This window comes from Podarcis vaucheri (genome assembly GCF_965113315.1).
Source record: "Podarcis vaucheri genome assembly, chromosome: 7".
NCBI lineage: Eukaryota > Metazoa > Chordata > Lepidosauria > Squamata > Lacertidae > Podarcis > Podarcis vaucheri.
In genome coordinates, this window is record NC_138765.1 from 19529285 (window position 1) to 19547888 (window position 18604).

The 18604-nt window shown below is 45.3% G+C and overlaps 1 protein-coding gene across 1 annotated transcript; it reads right to left on the reverse strand.

The window, feature by feature from the left end:
* Window positions 1-911: 911 nt before the first annotated feature.
* LOC309537334 (lens fiber membrane intrinsic protein-like) lies at window positions 912-18419 on the reverse strand. Its single transcript, XM_082232193.1, has 5 exons — window positions 18245-18419; window positions 10636-10863; window positions 10244-10390; window positions 3648-3761; window positions 912-2166 (listed from the first exon to the last, which is right to left on the reverse strand). Exons 2-5 carry the CDS (start codon window positions 10811-10813, stop codon window positions 2126-2128), a joined length of 480 nt encoding a protein of 159 aa, XP_082088319.1. The 5' UTR covers window positions 10814-10863; window positions 18245-18419; the 3' UTR covers window positions 912-2125.
* Between the last annotated feature and the right edge of the window lie 185 nt (window positions 18420-18604).

The following is an 18604-nucleotide window of genomic DNA, read 5'->3' on the forward strand; positions in this document are numbered from 1 at the left end:
GTCTTGCGAGGTACCACTGTATATCAATTATTAAAGTGAAGGTGAATCTTTGGTCTTGGCGAGCTTTCCCTAGGGCTCAGGGAGAGCAAGCTTGGATTTTAGAGGAATCAAACAATTATTAATTGTGGAATATATTCAATGGCATTGCTGTCTACGGGACATCTTTAATTGGACTCGGGAAACATCTGCTCATTAAGAGACTCGAAAAATTACTCTGAATTTCATTAAACAAAGGAAAGTTGGAAGACAGCCCAGAACTTTAGAGATAAGAGCTTGGTATGAAGATTGAACCCTTCGATGGAGTACAGTGCTTAAAATGACTGACAACAAACACAACAAAATTCCTGTCGCATGTCAACATATTTATGGATTTGTTAAAAACGATTGAAAGTCACATAACAGTGACTGTGATAACGATAAAGGGTTTCGAAGGGAATTTTGATATTGGGGATAAACAACAGAGAAAAATGCAGGAACATGTGAGAAATGTAGATAATAGTTGTGCTGCATCTGATGTCTTTGCAGGGATGTTTGCAGGTGCAGAAAACAATTGAAAAAGTATGCAAGCACTCTCTAAACCTCAGGAAACCCTTGAAAAATCCTTTTGGTAACCCAAAACTCAACCAAACTCGATCAAAATTGCTCCCTCCAAATCTCCTTTCTCAAACTCAAACTCTCTGCAGGCCTCAAACCTCAGTGCAAAAGGCTCCTGGGATTGCGAGACACCGTTTTCGCACCATTTTTGTCATTTCCATGCTCTTTTAGGGCCGCTTCCCCCCTTTCCATGCCACTTCTGGGTTCGCGGTGCTGCATGCATGCACAGTCGTGTATGCCTTGAACATGCGTAAATGGAAGGTTGTCTGTAAATCCAAAAGCATATTTCTGTCTTTGTAATGAGGTTTCCTTTTAAGCTTGGGAATCTGTGTGCTTGCCTTAAAAATATTCTTTATTAAAACCACAAGCTATGAGACAAACAGAGGAATCACAATAGTCATTTGCACATACACAATATTTAGAATTTGAAGGCCAAAACTCAAAACAAACAATGCCATCCATAGATAATTTCGTTCTGCTTGATTCATACAAGATGCCTGTCTTTCTCATTCCTTACTTTAACCCAGCCACTGAATGAATAATAATATTGCTTAGCATCATTCTTAATTCGTAATACTAGCATGTGTTTAGCCAATACTGTACTGTAAATATTTTATAACCTCTAAAAAGAAATGTTTTTAGGGGAACAAAAAGGGTTTCCTTCTGAATTGGCAGTAGCCTATCTGTTGCTCTCCAGATGTTGGTGAACTCCAGCTCCATTCTGCCCCAGCTTGCATGGTCAATGGCCAACAGACAATGGACAAGGTTGATGGGAGTTGTAACTAGGGTTGCCATACGTCCAGTTTTTCCAGGATATATCTGGTATTTAAAGGGTGAAAACACCGTCCGGGGGGATTTTTTTTTAATTGCCAAAATGTCCAGGGTTTTTTGGTTTTAGACAAAGCACACGTGTGCTCGGGAACTGCCTTCCAGGAGCATGAACAGCTGTGCCCTGCAAGCGCAAGCAGCATGCTTCAGAGCAGGAGGAGCGTTGGGGCTCCTTTGCATGGTTCAGCTGGGGCACAGGAGAGCTCCCAATCCCCAGCTGAGCCAGCCCTAGTGCTCCCCCTTGCTCGCGTTGGCAAACCAATGCCAGGCTGGGGACTCCTTTAAGTGCTCAGCTGCGGGGAGCGGCAACCACACTCCCCACAGCCAAACAGTTTTACAGAGCCCCCAGCCCAGTGCTGTAACTGCTCAGCTGAGCAGTTTCACAAAGCCTACTGTCCCCCTTATTATTATCATTATTTATTAATCATGATTTTTTTATGTCCTCTTCTTTGGTTTAGAAGATTTGGCAGCCCTACTTTGTAACACAACAGCATTTTGAGGGCACCAAGTTGGCTGGTTCAGTATTCAGTTAACGGATTGCAATGTGCTGTGAATTTGCCATTCCTTAACACCATTAATATTGTATAATGTGTCATCTTCATCATGAAAGTATAGTCATTTCCTCCAGGTCCAACTTGTTCCAGTGTAGACTGTGTTTGTGACATCAACATAGCTCATCTGAAATTGTAGCACACTCTTTTCCTCATTCTGCTGCAACAGGATTCACGCGGAAAGCCAGCCCACCTATCAGGAGAGAAAAAGGGCTGGTGAGGGCATAGCCAGTGGAAAATAAAACACTATCTGAGTATCCAGATCACTAATCCCAGCATTACCTTCCTTTCTCATCAGGGGAATCATGCCCTGATCCTCAAAGCCCTGCCATTCTAACAGGCTCAGTTCTCTCCCACAGGATACATTGTTCATTTTGAGACTTCTACAAGGGACTCTTCTTGCCAGGCATGCCTCCATCTGTTTTCATAAGTATTTAAATAGATGCATTGTGGGATAATGCAAAACCTATCTGCAATGAGCTTTTTTACTTGTAGGTTGTGGCGCCAGCCCTCTGGACCTCCCATCAGAGGTCAAGGAAATAAACAACTATCTGACTTTTAGAAGATATCTGAAGGCAGCCCTCTTTAGGGAAGTTTTTAATGTTGCGTTTTATTGTATTTTTAATATTTTGTTGGAAGCTGCTCAGAGTGGCTGGGGAAACACAGCCAGATGGGTGGGGTTTAGCTAGTTAGTTAGTTAGTTAGTTAGTTAGTTAGTTAGTTATAAACCCATTTATCAAGAAATTCTTTTCGGGATCAAAAAATAAACGCAGGTTGTCTGTGAATGAAATAAATAGTCTGTCTCCATTCATTCTAGTTACAGATAGGTAGCCGTGTTGGTCTGCCATAGTCAAAATAAAAAAATTCCTTCCAGTAGCACCTTAAAGACCAACTAAGTTAGTTCTTGGTATGAGCTTTCGTGTGCGTGCACACTTCTTCAGATACACTGAAACAGAAGTTTCCAGATCCTTCTATATAGTGAAGGATCTATATAGAAGGATCTGGCAACTTCTGTTTCAGTGTATCTGAAGAAGTGTGCATGCACACGAAAGCTCATACCAAGAACTAACTTAGTTGGTCTTTAAGGTGCTACTGGAAGGAATTTTTCCATTCATTCTAGAATATAATATCATTTGTACTCAGCCAAAGTCTCTGGGAGCATTTGTAAGGAATAAGGCTAGTGAATTCCTGAAGTTTGGCACAAATGCATTTCCGTAGTCCAGAAATCCTACTGACACACTTAGATCAAGCATAATTCAGATGTTTTTCCTGCCCTTCGAGCTGAATCTGGGGAAACCTGATTCATTCAGAGTTTTGGTAAGAAGGGAGAAAGACATTTCTGAATGCTTTTCAAGGCCTAAAAACCCAGAAGTAATCCATGCTTGCAGTAAAGAAGCACACCCAGGGGATTGTGTCACATTCCACCCTCTTCCTCTTTTGCTGATAGTGGAATTGTGTGCACAGCATGTCACACCAGGAAATTGATCAATATATGAGCCTCCATCCGCAGCCAAAGTGGCACACTGCCAGGGGCACGACCACGTGATGATGCTAAATGTGTACCTCAGCCCCAGACTGTTCTGTAATGAAGTAAACAGCTACCAACTCCATGCGAAGTCAAACCTCTAAATAAAGACGCACTTTTTCACCATTTCCCATTTGACACATACTCACCAGTTATAAGGAAGAGAGGAAAGGAGGCCCAGCCCAAGCCAAAAGACCATCCATAACTGAACAGTGTTCCCGCACACCCTGTGAAGGTGGCCATGGCAATCATGACGCAAAGAGCTATTAAGAAAAAATACATTAAGATATAAAGTTGCTTGTACATTAAATATTCCAGGATGACCCTGAAGTTGTAGCTTGTGAAATGCAGTGGCTGAAATATGTGCCCTGGTTGCCAGATGGCTACAGGGATGGAGTCAGGGACCAAGTGGAACTTATTGTATTTAAGCATTGTTGTTTTAAAGTATTTTTTATTTATAATTGGGGGGTTTAAAATTGTTTTCACATTTTAGTTATTTATAATTTTTGATGTCTTATAGTGTTGTCATTTGTTGGAAGCCACCCAGAGTGGCTGTAGCAACCCAGTCAGAAGGGCAGCTGTCAGGGAACTGACATCAGAGGAAAGGGAGTTGGTAGGGCTCCCAGAGACTGGGAGAGAGTCAGCAGCCAAAGCAGGGACAAGGAGGGGGAGCGAGGGGTCTCTGGAGGAGGATCTCAGTAATGCTGAGAGAGACGCAGCAGCCCAGGCAGGAAACAGCAGGGGAGAGAAAGGGGTGAGAGACACATCCAGCGAAAATAGCGGGGAGGTGTCAGAAGCAACTGCAGGGAGACCCATGCTTCGCCGGAAGCTGCCACGTCGTGAGTCCAGGAGACGCGTTTCCGTTAAGGAACTTCTTTGCTGGAAGCGCTTCCGCAGGCAGCCACTGTCAGACTCTACTAGTGACTAGAGCAGACATGTCTGAGGAGCTCTGTCACACACAGAGGTTTGTGGAGCCGCACAAACTCTGAGGGGGCACAATTTTAAGCACAAGCAGCTAATCATCCCCTGATAGCAGTCTGACAGTCTCTGTACGCTGCCTGTGCAGGAGAAAGCATCATGAGCAACCCAGCCGGAACCGGAGAGGCAGGGGTTGGAGCTGGTCCAAGCTTGGAAGAAAGGTATCAAGCTCTGGAGGTCCAACTTGCGCTGCAGACGGCGAGGCTCGAGGAGAGAAGGGCTCAGGATGCTGACAAAAAGGGGAGAACCACTCAGTTCCCCAGAAAGGTACCAGGATTGGTGCAGAAGTTTGGGGGGGACCCCAAGGATTACCATGCCTTTAGGACCGAGATGCAATATGCCCTGAATGTGCAGTTTGATGAGTTCCCTGATGAGGAATCGCGAGTTGCTTTCGTAATTGGGCATCTTGAGAAGGGGGCGCGGGACTGGGTTCGACCCCTGATGGCAACGCACAACGATATCCTAAAGGACACTATGAAATTCTTTCGTGCAATGGATATCATGTTTTCCAGCGATATTGAGGAAGGGGTGGTGCGCAGACAGCTAATGGCTTGCAAGCAGGGAAGCAGATCTGTCCGTGAGTACTGGACTGAATTTACCATGCTGATTCACAGATTGGGGTGGGATTTATCGGCAGCACCCATTCAGATGCTATTTGAAGAAGGTCTTTCTTCGGCTGTGAAAGACGAGCTGTCCAGGAGCCCCAGGGCGGTGTCTATGGATCAGCTGACCAAATCTGCGCTGACCATTGGAGCGCGCCAGGAGGCAAGAGCCTTGGAGAGGCGGGAAGGGAGAGGGGAACGTTGGAAGGAGTTACGCATTCCAGACATTCCTGAGCCAGCTTTCCCGCCGGCAGAGCCGATGGAAATCGGAACAGCCCGCGCGCGCGCAGTTTCAAAGCCCAGTGAGGGGGCGAAGAAGGAGGGAAAGGGAGCCCGGAAATGCTATCTCTGCCAACAGCCAGGCCACTTTGCCAGAGTCTGCCCCCAGAGGAAGGAATGGCAAGGGATGGTGGGAGCAGTTGAGGGGGGAGAGCAGGGAGAAACGGAGCAGGTAAAAGCCAACGCCTGGTTGCCACCGTCAGGGCACTGCAGCCAGGCCAAAGAGCAGTGAAAGTGCCCGTGCCAGAAGCTCCTCGACCTGCTCTAGTGATTGAAGTGTCGCTAGAGCTGCAAAATGGACACCCCCTAAAAATAAAGGCGCTGTTGGACTCAGGCAGCTCCTGCAATTTTATGAGCAAGGAGTTTGCTGCTGAACATCAGATACAGACTATCCCTTTAAGCAACCCCCTGCAGGTGACCACGATCGATGGCAGGGAACTGTTGGGAGGAGGAGTTAGCTTGCAGACCGTCCCAATGATAATGAGGGTGGCAAGGCACACAGAACTGATAGCGTTTAATGTGGCCACCTTGGGAGGCGCTCCCATTATTTTGGGAATGAGCTGGCTAGCCTTACATGATCCGCTGGTGGGCTGGCATCAAAGAGTGGTTTCCTTCGGTTCAGCACATTGCTTAGAACACTGCAGGGGGGAAAAGGGGTCAGCAGGGGCCCAAGCCACCCTGGCAGGGACTGAAGTAATGGGGAAGGGGAAGGTGCCACCACAGTATGCTGATCTCAGCGACGTGTTCAGCGAGAAGGAAGCTGACCAACTACCCCCGCATAGGCCCTTTGATTGCCAGATCAATTTACTCCCTGGAGCACAGCTTCCTGTAGGCAAGTTGTATGCCATGTCAGACAGGGAAATGCAGGAGTTGCGAGCGTTCATTGACAAGAACCTGAAGAGAGGCTTCATCAGAGAGTCCAAGGCAGCGGGGGGTAGCCCAGTGTTTTTTGTGGATAAAAAAAACACGGACAAGCCGAGACTGGTATGTGACTTTAGGCGGTTAAATGCAGTGACAGAGCCGGCGGCTTTTCCTATGCCCAGGATTGATGATATTTTGACCAGGGTGCGGAAAGGAAAGATTTTTACAAAGCGGGACCTAAGGGGGGCGTACAACCTGATACGTATAAGGAAAGGGGATGAATGGAAGACCACCATGTTCACCCCTTTGGGGGCATTTGAATACCTCGTTATGCCTTTTGGATTACAAACAGGCTCCGCGTGTTTTCAAGCCTTCATGAACCACGTACTGGGGCCTTTGCTCTACAAGAATTGCGTGGCCTTCTTAGATGACGTGTTGGTGTATTCGGAGAATGAGGAGCAACATGTGAGAGACGTCAGAGAAGTGTTGAGCAGGCTGCAAGCCAACAGGCTGTGGGTGAAACTGGAGAAGTGTCAGTTTCATACCAAGGAGGTGGAATTCCTGGGGTACCGCTTGTCAGACAAGGGGTTGGCCATGGACCCCGGCAAGGTTCAAGCGGTGCTGGAATGGAAAACACCCAAGACCAAGAAGGATGTGCAGAGGTTCCTAGGGTTTGGAAACTTTTATCGTAAGTTCATCCGAAACTTCGCCCACCTGACGGCGCCCATCACGGACTGTCTCAGCAGTAAAAAGAAGTTTGTTTGGACGGGGGAGGCGGAGCGAGCGTTTGAGGAACTGAAAAGGGCCTTCGCCTCTGATGAACAACTTCTACATGTGGATTTACAAAAAAAGCTGAGGGTCGAAACAGACGCTTCTGACAGAGCCATAGGGGCGGTGCTTCTTCTGCAGCCGGGGAAGGAGGGGTCAGAGTGGCGACCGTGTGCCTTCTTTTCGCGAAAGCTGAACAAATCTGAGAGGAACTACACGGTGTACGACCGGGAACTTCTTGCGATTTATGAGGCCTTCCGGAGATGGAGGCACCTGCTAATTGGTGCACAACAGAAGGTGCAAGTGTGCACGGACCATAAGAATCTAGAGTATTGGAGAACTGCGCGAGTGCTCAACCAACGGCAGTTGAGATGGGCCCAGGAGTTCTCCAAATTTAACTTTGAGATTTGTTACGTACCAGGCCCAGAGAACGTTAGGGCGGACGCTCTCTCACGCAAACCTGAATATTTGGAGGGAGAGGGTGCACCCGAAGAGACCCATGTCATTCCCGAGGACCGCTGGGTGTGTGGGGCGGCATTGGTGGGGCAAAGGGAACTGGTAGAGGGAACGGTGCAGGATGAATACGCCCAGGACAAACTCAGGGGTCTCAGGAGGGAGGGAGACAAACCCGGGGGTTTTGAGGAGAGAAACGGGGCGTTGTACTACAAGGGAGCGTTATACATACCTGAAGGGGAATTGAGGGAAAAGGTACTCAAGCAACTGCACGATAGCCCCACAGCAGGGCATTTTGGGCAACACAAAACCATGTGGCTGGTTACCAGGGAATTCTGGTGGCCCAAGGTCAGGGAAGATGTGCGGGAGTATGTGAGAGGGTGTGACCAATGCCAACGAGCCAAGGGGGAGAGGCGGGCACCGGCAGGTTTATTAGAACCACTACCCACGCCGGAAAGGCCATGGGAGGCAGTGGCAATAGATTTCATGACTGATCTGCCCAGGTCCAAAGGGAAAACAGCCATCATGGTTGTGGTAGACCTGTTAACCAAGATGGCCCACTTTATAGCCTGCTCACATGCGGTCACAGCGGAAGAAACCGCTAAATTGTTTGTGGAAAATGTGTTTAGGCTGCATGGCGCCCCCTTGAGGGTGGTTTCTGACCGAGGGAAACAATTTACTTCCAGGTTCTGGAGGAAGCTCATGAGCTTATTGCATGTAGAGGTGAATTTCTCAACTGCCCGTCATCCAGAAACCAACGGGCAGGCGGAAAGAGCTAATGGTGTCCTCCAGCAATATTTGAGGTGTTATGTGAATGACAGAGAGAATGATTGGGTGGAGAAGCTGGCGTTGGCAGAATTTGCCTACAACAATGCAGAGAACGTGTCCACGGGGATGAGCCCCTTTTTGGCTAATCACGGGTGTCATCCCCGAGCCTTCCCAGGGGGGGAAGGGGAGAACTGGAGCGTTCCAGCCGCAGAACAGTTCGTTGAAGAAATGGAAGCGATCCATCGCCAGCTCCAACTTAATTTAAACAGGGCGAAGGAGGAATATAAGAGGCAGGCAGACAAAACCAGAAGGGAAGGGGAAAGCATTAGGGTGGGGGACCAGGTGTGGCTGTCCACCCAAGGGTTACCATTCAAAGGAGGTTGTAAGAAGTTAAGACCCAAAAGGCTGGGCCCATTTGAAGTCACGCAACAGGTCAACCCAGTGGCTTTCAGACTCCGGTTACCGAACCACATGAAGTTGCACCCAGTGTTCCACAGGTCGTTGCTGTCACCGTATAAAGGGGACAGAGAGGGGAGGGTCAATAGGGGACCAGCTATGGAGGAAAAAGAACACAGCTACCATGTAGCGGAGATTCTCGATTCCAGGTGGAAGGGAGAGCAAGTAGAGTATTTGGTAATGTGGGAAGGGGAGCCGGAGTCGGAAAACACCTGGGTCAGGGCAGAGGATGTAGATGACGAGGTTTTGATTGAAACTTTTCATCAGAGATTCCCTCGTAAACCCCAGCCAGTGGCGAGGTTCCGGAGGGAATACTTCGCCACCACCGACGAAGAAGAAGAGTTGGAGGGGTTCTCTGATTCCGAGGTGGAGGAGGATTCAGGGAGTCGGAACGAAGACCGATGGAGGGAAATGTTCGAGACGTCTGAAGATGAAGAGGATTCTTTTCGGGGTTTCAGCTCCTCACCGCCCAGAGGAGAGAGTAGGGGCGGGGGAGAAGGGGGCCCTGGAGGGGAGGTGGATGTCAGGGAACTGACATCAGAGGAAAGGGAGTTGGTAGGGCTCCCAGAGACTGGGAGAGAGTCAGCAGCCAAAGCAGGGACAAGGAGGGGGAGCGAGGGGTCTCTGGAGGAGGATCTCAGCAATGCTGAGAGAGACGCAGCAGCCCAGGCAGGAAACAGCAGGGGAGAGAAAGGGGTGAGAGACACATCCAGCGAAAATAGCGGGGAGGTGTCAGAAGCAACTGCAGGGAGACCCATGCTTCGCCGGAAGCTGCCACGTCGTGAGTCCAGGAGACGCGTTTCCGTTAAGGAACTTCTTTGCTGGAAGCGCTTCCGCAGGCAGCCACTGTCAGACTCTACTAGTGACTAGAGCAGACATGTCTGAGGAGCTCTGTCACACACAGAGGTTTGTGGGGCCGCACAAACTCTGAAGGGGCACAATTTTAAGCACAAGCAGCTAATCATCCCCTGACAGCAGCCTATAAATATATAACGTAGTAGTAGTAGTAGTAGTAGTAGTAGTAGTAGTAGTAGTAGTCATATATTGGAAGTCGAAAGGAATCCGTTCCGGAAGTCGTTTTGAATTCCAAAAAGTTATGAAACCAAAGCTTGGCTTCTGATTGGCTGCAGGAAGTTCCTGATTCCACCTTTGAAACATATCCATTGGATGTGCTTCAAGGGTAAGGAGAAAGCAGGGCTGAACTGGCCAAGCATCCCTTGGATCTGGAACCAGTCTCACCGCTCACATGCCATTGTGTTGGGCTTGAGCTAAACCTGACTGAAGCACCAGCCAGGAATTGGGCCTGATCATCCTGCTTCCCCACACCCCCGCTACATATCCAGTGGATATGTGGTAGGTGGGTCACGAAACCCTGGAGGTGGACAGAGGACTATTGGATAGCACCTTTCATTATTGATTTCAGTGGGTCTGCTCAGAGTACAACTTCATTGGATTCAAGTAAGAACATATTGGGTGGACATTTCAGCTTGGCACAGTCTACAGCTTTGTGTTCAGGGGCTTGAGGGGCTTGAACTGACTGCAAGCAGATGCGTATGACCCCCCCCCCCCCGCCATAATACCTGCAACAATGCTGGCTATGGCTGCAGTCTTGGCCTTGGAGATGGAGCCAAATTGCATGCTAAAAAAGGTGCCACAAAGACCAATGCAAGAGATGGCTCCAGCGATCACCCCGAAGAACAGGAAGGCTCGTGTAGCATGGACGTAATCTTTCAGGAAGGAAGGAAGAGAAAGGAAGAAGGAGGTTAAATGTCAACAGCCATTTTGTGCTTGAACCCACTGCACTTGAATCAAAACATTAATTCCTCCCCCCCCAAAAAAAAGCATGGAGTGAATGTCTTATCCCTAGTCACACTGAATTTTCAGGGAGTTGGGGAACTGTCAGCTGCCCCCCCCCCAAGTTACGGTTGAATACTACACCACTAGTACTCTGAGCAGAAGACAAAAAGCTTACCTCTCACATCCATCCCAAATGAACCGCAAGATTCAACTAATCCAATATTAACACAAGTTCTCCAGAGGCCAGTGTAGCTCACTTCATTTTCCAGCCAGTAGTCTGAGCCCAGGGCAATGAGGAGCAGCAGAAGGCTGACGAAAGCACAAACCACGGCGCCAATCTGCAGGGCCTGCATGGTGCGAATGGTCAGATCTGTGACTGCTCAGCGTAACTGCAATGCCGAACCTGGGGAAGGGAGACACGCACATTATTCCACATAGGTTGCAGTTTATGTTTGGGTGTGCTTAAAATTTGCATATGTGACAAGAGGCCTGCCACAGATTGTGCTGTGGCGAAGATGTCCTCCAGCTGTACGTTTAATACTTAGAATCATAGAATAGAATCATAGAATCATAGAGTTGGAAGAGACCACAAGGGCCATTGAGTCCAACCCCCTGCCAAGCAGGAAACACCATCAGAGCACTCCTGACATATGGTTGTCAAGCCTCTGCTTAAAGACCTCCAAAGTAGGAGACTCCACCACACTCCTTGGCAGCAAATTCCACTGTTGAACAGCTCTTACTGTCAGGAAGTTCTTCCTAATGTTTAGGTGGAATCTTCTTTCTTGTAGTTTGGATCCATTGCTCCGTGTCCGCTTCTCTGGAGCAGCAGAAAACAACCTTTCTCCCTCCTCTATGTGACATCCTTTTATATATTTGAACATGGCTATCATATCACCCCTTAACCTCCTCTTCTCCAGGCTAAACATGCCCAGCTCCCTTAGCCATTCCTCATAAGGCATCGTTTCCAGGCCTTTGACCATTTTGGTTGCCCTCCTCTGGACACGTTCAAGTTTGTCAGTGTCCTTCTCTGTTTCACGTTCTCAGGGCGCAAGGTAAACAGAAAACAAACAAACTGTGCTGCCTTTCACCACCCCATTCTCATAAGTGGTCCCTCCTCCCAAAATAATTCCCCATTTTGATCCTCTGAAAACCGCTGAGCACCTTGGTGGACCACTTACTAATTTTACCTGCCTGTTGCTTAGCAACTGTAATATGCTTTGCCCTCTTGGTTTTTCCCAACTCCTTCAAAAGCTTGATGGATAATGGCTTTGGAGATGGCATTCTCGTGGACTGCTCTAAAGCTGTGGCACTCCCTCCTGACAGGTGTGAGTCTTGCACCATCATTATATGGCTTTTGGTGAATTAAGACACACCTCTTTACCTTGGTCTTTGACACTGGAGATGTATAAACGATTTTTAAAATGATTTTTTTACAAAGAACATCAATACTTTACTGGGTCTCCTCCATCTTTTGACATCGTTTGCCTGCAATATAGCAGTAGCTGAATAAATACGTTTATAATTATAATTTTTATTTATTTATTGAAATTATATACCACCCTATATCCACAGCTCTCTGAATCCTTCCCATGAACTGTTGACACTCTTTTGCAGCTCTGCATTCAGATAAAAATAGTGGATAGTTATAGAGACCTTTGTGGGTTTTGTATGCCTCACTTCTATATCTTTTGTAAGTATATTTTGTTGTTGTTGTTTAGTCGTTTAGTCGTGTCCGACTCTTCGTGACCCCATGGACCAGAGCACGCCAGGCACTTCTGTCCTCCACTGCCTCCCGCAGTTTGATCAAACTCATGCTAGTAGCTTCAAGAACACCATCCAACCATCTCATTCTCTGTCGTCCCCTTCTCCTTGTGCCCTCCATCTTTCCCAACATCAGGGTCTTTTCCAGGGAGTCCTCTCTTCTCATGAGGTGGCCAAAGTATTGGAGCCTCAGCTTCACGATCTGTCCTTCCAGTGAGCACTCAGGGCTGATTTCCTTCAGAATGGAGAGGTTTGATCTTCTTGCAGTCCATGGGACTCTCAAGAGTCTCCTCCAGCACCATAATTCAAAAGCATCAATTCTTCGGCGATCAGCCTTCTTTATGGTCCAGCTCTCACTTCCATACATCACTACTGGGAAAACCATGGCTTTTACTATACGGACCTTTGTTGGCAAGGTGATGTCTCTGCTTTTTAAGATGTTGTCTAGGCTTGCCATCGCCTTTCTCCCAAGGAGCAGGCGTCTTTTAATTTCGTGACTGCTGTCACCATCTGCACTGATCATGGAGCCCAAGAAAGTAAAATCTCTCACTGCCTCCAGTTCTTCCCCATCTATTTGCCAGGAGGTGATGGGCCCAGTGGCCATGATCTTCGTTTTTTTGATGTTGAGCTTCAGACCATATTTTGCGCTCTCCTCTTTCACCCTCATTAAAAGGTTCTTTAATTCCTCTTCACTTTCTGCCATCAAGGTTGTGTCATCTGCATATCTGAGGTTGTTGATATTTCTTCCGGCAATCTTAATTCCGGCTTGGGATTCATCCAGCCCAGCCTTTCGCATGATGAATTCTGCATATAAGTTAAATAAGCAGGGAGACAATATACAGCCTTGCCGTACTCCTTTCCCAATTTGGAACCAATCAGTTGTTCCATATCCAGTTCTAACTGTAGCTTCTTATCCCACATAGAGATTTCGCAGGAGACAGATGAGGTGATCAGGCACTCCCATTTCTTTAAGAACTTGCCATAGTTTGCTGTGGTCAACACAGTCAAAGGCTTTTGCATAGTCAATGAAGCAGAAGTAGATGTCTTTCTGGAACTCTCTAGCTTTCTCCATAATCCAGCGCATGTTTGCAATTTGGTCTCTGGTTCCTCTGCCTCTTCTAAATCCAGCTTGCACTTCTGGGAGTTCTCGGTCCACATACTGCTTGAGCCTTCCTTGTAGAAATTTAAGCATAACCTTGCTAGCATGTGAAATGAGTGAAATTGTGCGGTAGTTGGAGCATTCTTTGGCACTGCCTTTCTTTGGGATTGGGATGTAGACTGATCAGATTGATAAACACTTCGGCTAGAAAAATTATATGCCTGAGCTGAGGGTTGCAGTGTCAATCACAGGCACACACCTGCTTCCCCCCCTCCCTCCCCACACACCTCCATTCTCTCATGCTGCAACCACCCCAGAACTACTTTTGCTTTGTACCTGTTTGTGCCCCACTTAGTAGGTTAATGGAATTGAAACAGAAGGGTAGGATGGGAGAGGAGGAAGACATAAAGGGAACCAAACAAATTGCCATCCATTCACTCAGGAGTCATTTCTGTGAATGGTGTTTGGCTCAGGATGAATAACCAAATGGCATATATCTGCTCTCCTTCCCTCCCTCCCTTCTTCCCTCATCGCTCACCTTCATTGACTCGACCTTAGCCGTTGACAGAAAAGAAGACTTTTTATGGAGAAAACTGGAGACTGAGGCAAAGTTCTTAACCCAAGGTACTACTTCCGGGTTAGCGGCGTCTGTAACCCGAAGTGTTTGTAACCCAAGGTGTTTGTAACCCAAGGTACCACTGTATATGTAAATAACACCATTGACCAACTTGCTAAAATAATATGCTGCTATAAGCAGATGACATGCTCCCGTTATCCCAGACCATAAATTGCATAAGGAGATGGTTGAAATTGTTTGGGGAAGTATGTAATAAAGAAACGTTATGTGCCGATTATGCCAAGACCAAATGATGGTATTTGACAAGCCGTTAAGCACAAATGGCAATTTGATGGCAATCTAATAGAATCACTGCCTCCTTTCTTTAGGTGAAAGTCAGCACTGTGGAACAAGTCCCTGGCATGCTTTGACTACGCCACCTACTCAGTAGGGGTGGGCAGTATACCCACCTCCTATCAGAGGGTACCACCTCTCTGTGTATGGTCCTCATCTCTTTTCCCCAACCCTCTGCTTTCTTTTTATTTCTGAATTGCTGGATTGCGGGGTGGTAGGCTCTTTCTGGATACTGGTTCCACTAGAGAGATTAGAATGATGCACATATGCAATACCCTTTGGTTGTGCCACTGTACATAGGCATCATTGGAAACCTGCTCAGGCCCACAAACTTTGCTGGGTTCACTGAACTTCCTGCCCCTGCTACTCCTGCTACTCCTGCTACTATCAGCTTCCTGTTTCCGGCGGTGGAAAATGGCGGATCCCACACGATCGGACCTCAGCCGTTCCGATAATTCAGGGCTGATATGGGGGTAATTAGCCCTGGCAGCCTCCCCAGGGCAGGGGAGGACGGTCTCAGCGACCCACGGTTTGCCCCAGATTGCCGATGTGGCAGACGGCAGGGGCACTGGGTCACGGAGCAAGGGACGGACTGACACTCCTGCAATGCCACCCCATAGCCAGACGCATCTGTTTGGGAAAATATAAAGATTTGGGAAACAAACAGACACGCTCTGAACTGACGAAGCTGGGGAAAAACCTGCAGCATGTACAGTCTCTGGTGCAAAAGATCGAACTTCAAAGAGATCATCATCATGATGTTTGGAATCTGGAGGGGCTTTGTATGGTTTTTTTTTCTTCTTCCTGTAACGTTAACAATCCATAATGCATGCCAAGCCTCATTAAGAACCTCAATTGCTCTTCAAAAAGTGAGTACAGATGGACTTTCATATATAATTGGGACCTACTTGCAGCCACTTTTCTTCTAAGATTTGAAATGCCTGTTAAAGATGAAAACAAAGGACAAAATGGCTTCTACCCATCACACACTTATGGAATATCTGAAATACTTCCCTGATTAAGAGAAACAGGAGCTAACTGATGGTTGGTCATAAAGACTGGAAACAATATTATATATACAACTATTTGCAAAAAGATTTTTTTTTTATTATGAGCGAGAGAGAGAGGGCTAAATGGATGTCTGGCAGCCCCCCTCTAGGGCCCGGAGGGGGGATTGGGTGGATTCCAAAGGCTAATTGTTAACTGTCTGATATATGGCTACATTGCAAACAGTCTGTTTAAGAATAAATCAACAAGGAGGTTTCAGAAGGAGGTTTATCTCTGTTTCTTTGATAACACCTGAACGGGAAAGATCAACAATTTGGGAGGTGCCGAAATAACAGTTCTCAAAGAGCTGGATGCAATTAAATGAAACGGTGCGATGAAAAAACAAAAACAGCTGAATAAGTACAGTATACGGACAAATCTGCACTCCATAGGAAAAAAAGTATCTGTTTTCTGACATGAATGAGGATCTCAGAACCAGAGTCAAAACGTGGAGGATAAAGATTGGATATGGAATTATGAAAAACATTGAGGATGATGAGTAGCAGGACTATGATGTTGAAAGCGCTTCAGAATTCAGACCGTGGGAAGCCAAAACAAAAATTATTACAATTTGGAAAACAATTGGACTTTTTTTTATTTTAGATTTTTAAGTTTTTTGGATTTGATTTGATATGTTAATTGGATGTTTTTCTGGAAAATTAATAAATGCTTTAAAATAAATAAATAAATAAACCATTAACTATCCACTGGCCCTTTCTGAGTCTGCCTTCCTTCCAGAGGAGAGATCACTGATTTATTTTTATTTTATTTATTTTTTCTTATTTTTAAGTAATAATAAGAAATAAATAAAAAAAAGTGCACCTGAGACCATTCCATTGTAATTATCCAACCGCCCAAAATTTCTACACCTCTTGCGATGGTTTGACCCCTTTCTGTTTTAACAGTACAAATGCCACAAATAATTTCCACATCTCCTCAAAATCATTTCTCCTACATATTCCCCGTCTTAGCTTAATAGCACATGTTAACTTATCATTAACAGCTACTATATATCCCACACCTCTTTATACCAATAAATTTGTGAGCAAGTCCTTCATAGCCTGTGAACCTTCCACCTCATCATAAATTGATAACAAGGCTACCTTTGGACTTTCAGTCAGCTTTAACCCAGGTTTTTTTTTTTTTTCCAAATGTGCATCTATTACCTGTATATTTCCCAACGGATTTTTTATTGTTAGCAAGGTGTCATCTGCAAATAAACTTATTTTCTGTTTTCCATTATTGCTAATTCCTTTTATATTTCTATCTTCTCAAATTACATTGGCCAGAGTTTCAATGATCAATACAAATAAAATACAAAAATTGTCTTGTACCTTGAGCTAGTGTTATTTGTTCCATTATACCAGTTCACTACGAGATATGCCTTGTTTCTCAAGTATAATTGATTTATTAATCCCTTAAATCATTCTCCAAATCCCAAACTTTCTGTAATCATTTTACCACAGGTTATTCTACACAGTCAAATGCCTTACAAATACCCAGTGCTACTATGCCAGCTTTCAATTTATTTCTTATTATATCTATTTTATTCAGAACAATTCCTATTAAACTAGACATCTATCTTCTTGCTACAAAGCCATATTGGTTTTTATTTATATATTTATACATAAAATTATTCATCCTTTTTGCCATTATTGCGGTCAATATTTTAGCATCTTAATTTTTTAGGGAAATTAGTCTATACAATCCTGGATCCTTCATATCTTTTCCTGGTTTTGGAATATAGATCATTATTGATTGTTCCCATGATAGAGGGATCCTCTCACTCTCTATTACTGAATTATTTAATATTTTTAATTTAGGAACCAATATATTTTTAAATACCTTATAATATTTTGTTCCCATTCCATCTGCTCCTGGGGCTTTCCGCCCTTTTAGTTTACCTATAACTCCCTCTATTTCTTTTTCTGAAATTGGTTGTTCCATAACCTCTCTATCTCTACTTTCTACATTTATCTTCCAATTTCCATATTCATTAATTTTAGGTATTAAGTTTTTTTAAAACAAGGATATAATCATCCTTGAATAGATCTTATGCATTGGTGAGAAGAAATAAAATTTCTTCTTGCCCCCCCCGCCATCACTCTCCAAACATCTTTCATACCCTTTTCCCATAATTTTAGCTAATCTTGTAGCGTTATTACATCTTTCCTCTGGGGTAGGATTTTACTTATCTAATACCATATTGAAATCTCCTGCTATAATCACATAGCTTTTTTGAATGTCCTCCATTTCCTTAAACACTTTATCAAAAAATTCCACCTGATTTTCATTAGGAGCTTAAATATTAATCATAGTGTATTCTTCCACTGCCACTGTTCCCTGGATTATAACGTATCTTCCCTCAGGATCTTTCATCATCTTTACTATACTAAACCCACATCTCTTTGAAATTATAGTTGCTACCCCTCTTGATTTTGAAGTACCATATGCTTTCTCATAATTATTTATACCTCTCAGTTTGAGTTCATTAACCCCCTCTTTTGTATGATGCGTTTCATGTAAAAATATTATATCTGCTTTATCTTTATTCAGTAATGTTTCTATCCTCCTTTTCATACTCTACCCCAGTCCTTTAACATTTAAAGTTTAAATCCTTATTTCATTATCCAAGAGTTAAATCTAGTTCTTAATTTCTGGTCTCGTGTCTTAGGATACTTATCTAACCCATTCCCCATCCCAGTCAACACCCTCTCCATCCCTTCCATACCCATACATTCCAATTTATATTTCCTGCTATTTTTCTGAGGTATTTCACATCTCCCATTATCCTAATTGTCCTCTCAAAAGGGGGGGAGGGAAAGAGAGAGGTTCCTCTGATCACAGAGCCACAGCAGAACTTCTCAGTGATCAGAGATCACTGATGACATTTTCTAACATGAGTAGGCTAAGCATAGGTGAAGGCAACCAGGATAAGCCCCTCTTCCAGGCAACATATCTACTTACCCCACGTCAGATCTCTAGAGAGATGTTCCTGCACACTGAAAGTCTCCAGCTCACAGATCAGTCCTTCAGCATTAGCAAGAGAAGATGAAGTAACCTGCCTGGATGACTGTTACATTCATAGTTCAACGTCAAGGCAAAAAGAGGGGAAACGAACAAAGGTTAATTGTACCTTCAGATAAGCAGACTACTTTTCAAATACACTCACGTTACTTCCCTATGCAGGCAAGCAAAGAGCATGATGGGAGAAATGTGGCTCAGAAAGAGTCCTGAGTGCCAAAGAGATGCCTCTGTCTGAGGTTCCCTGTTTCTGCTTTGTGCAGTGAATTAGGGACACATAATTCTGCAAGGGGTTCCCACAGG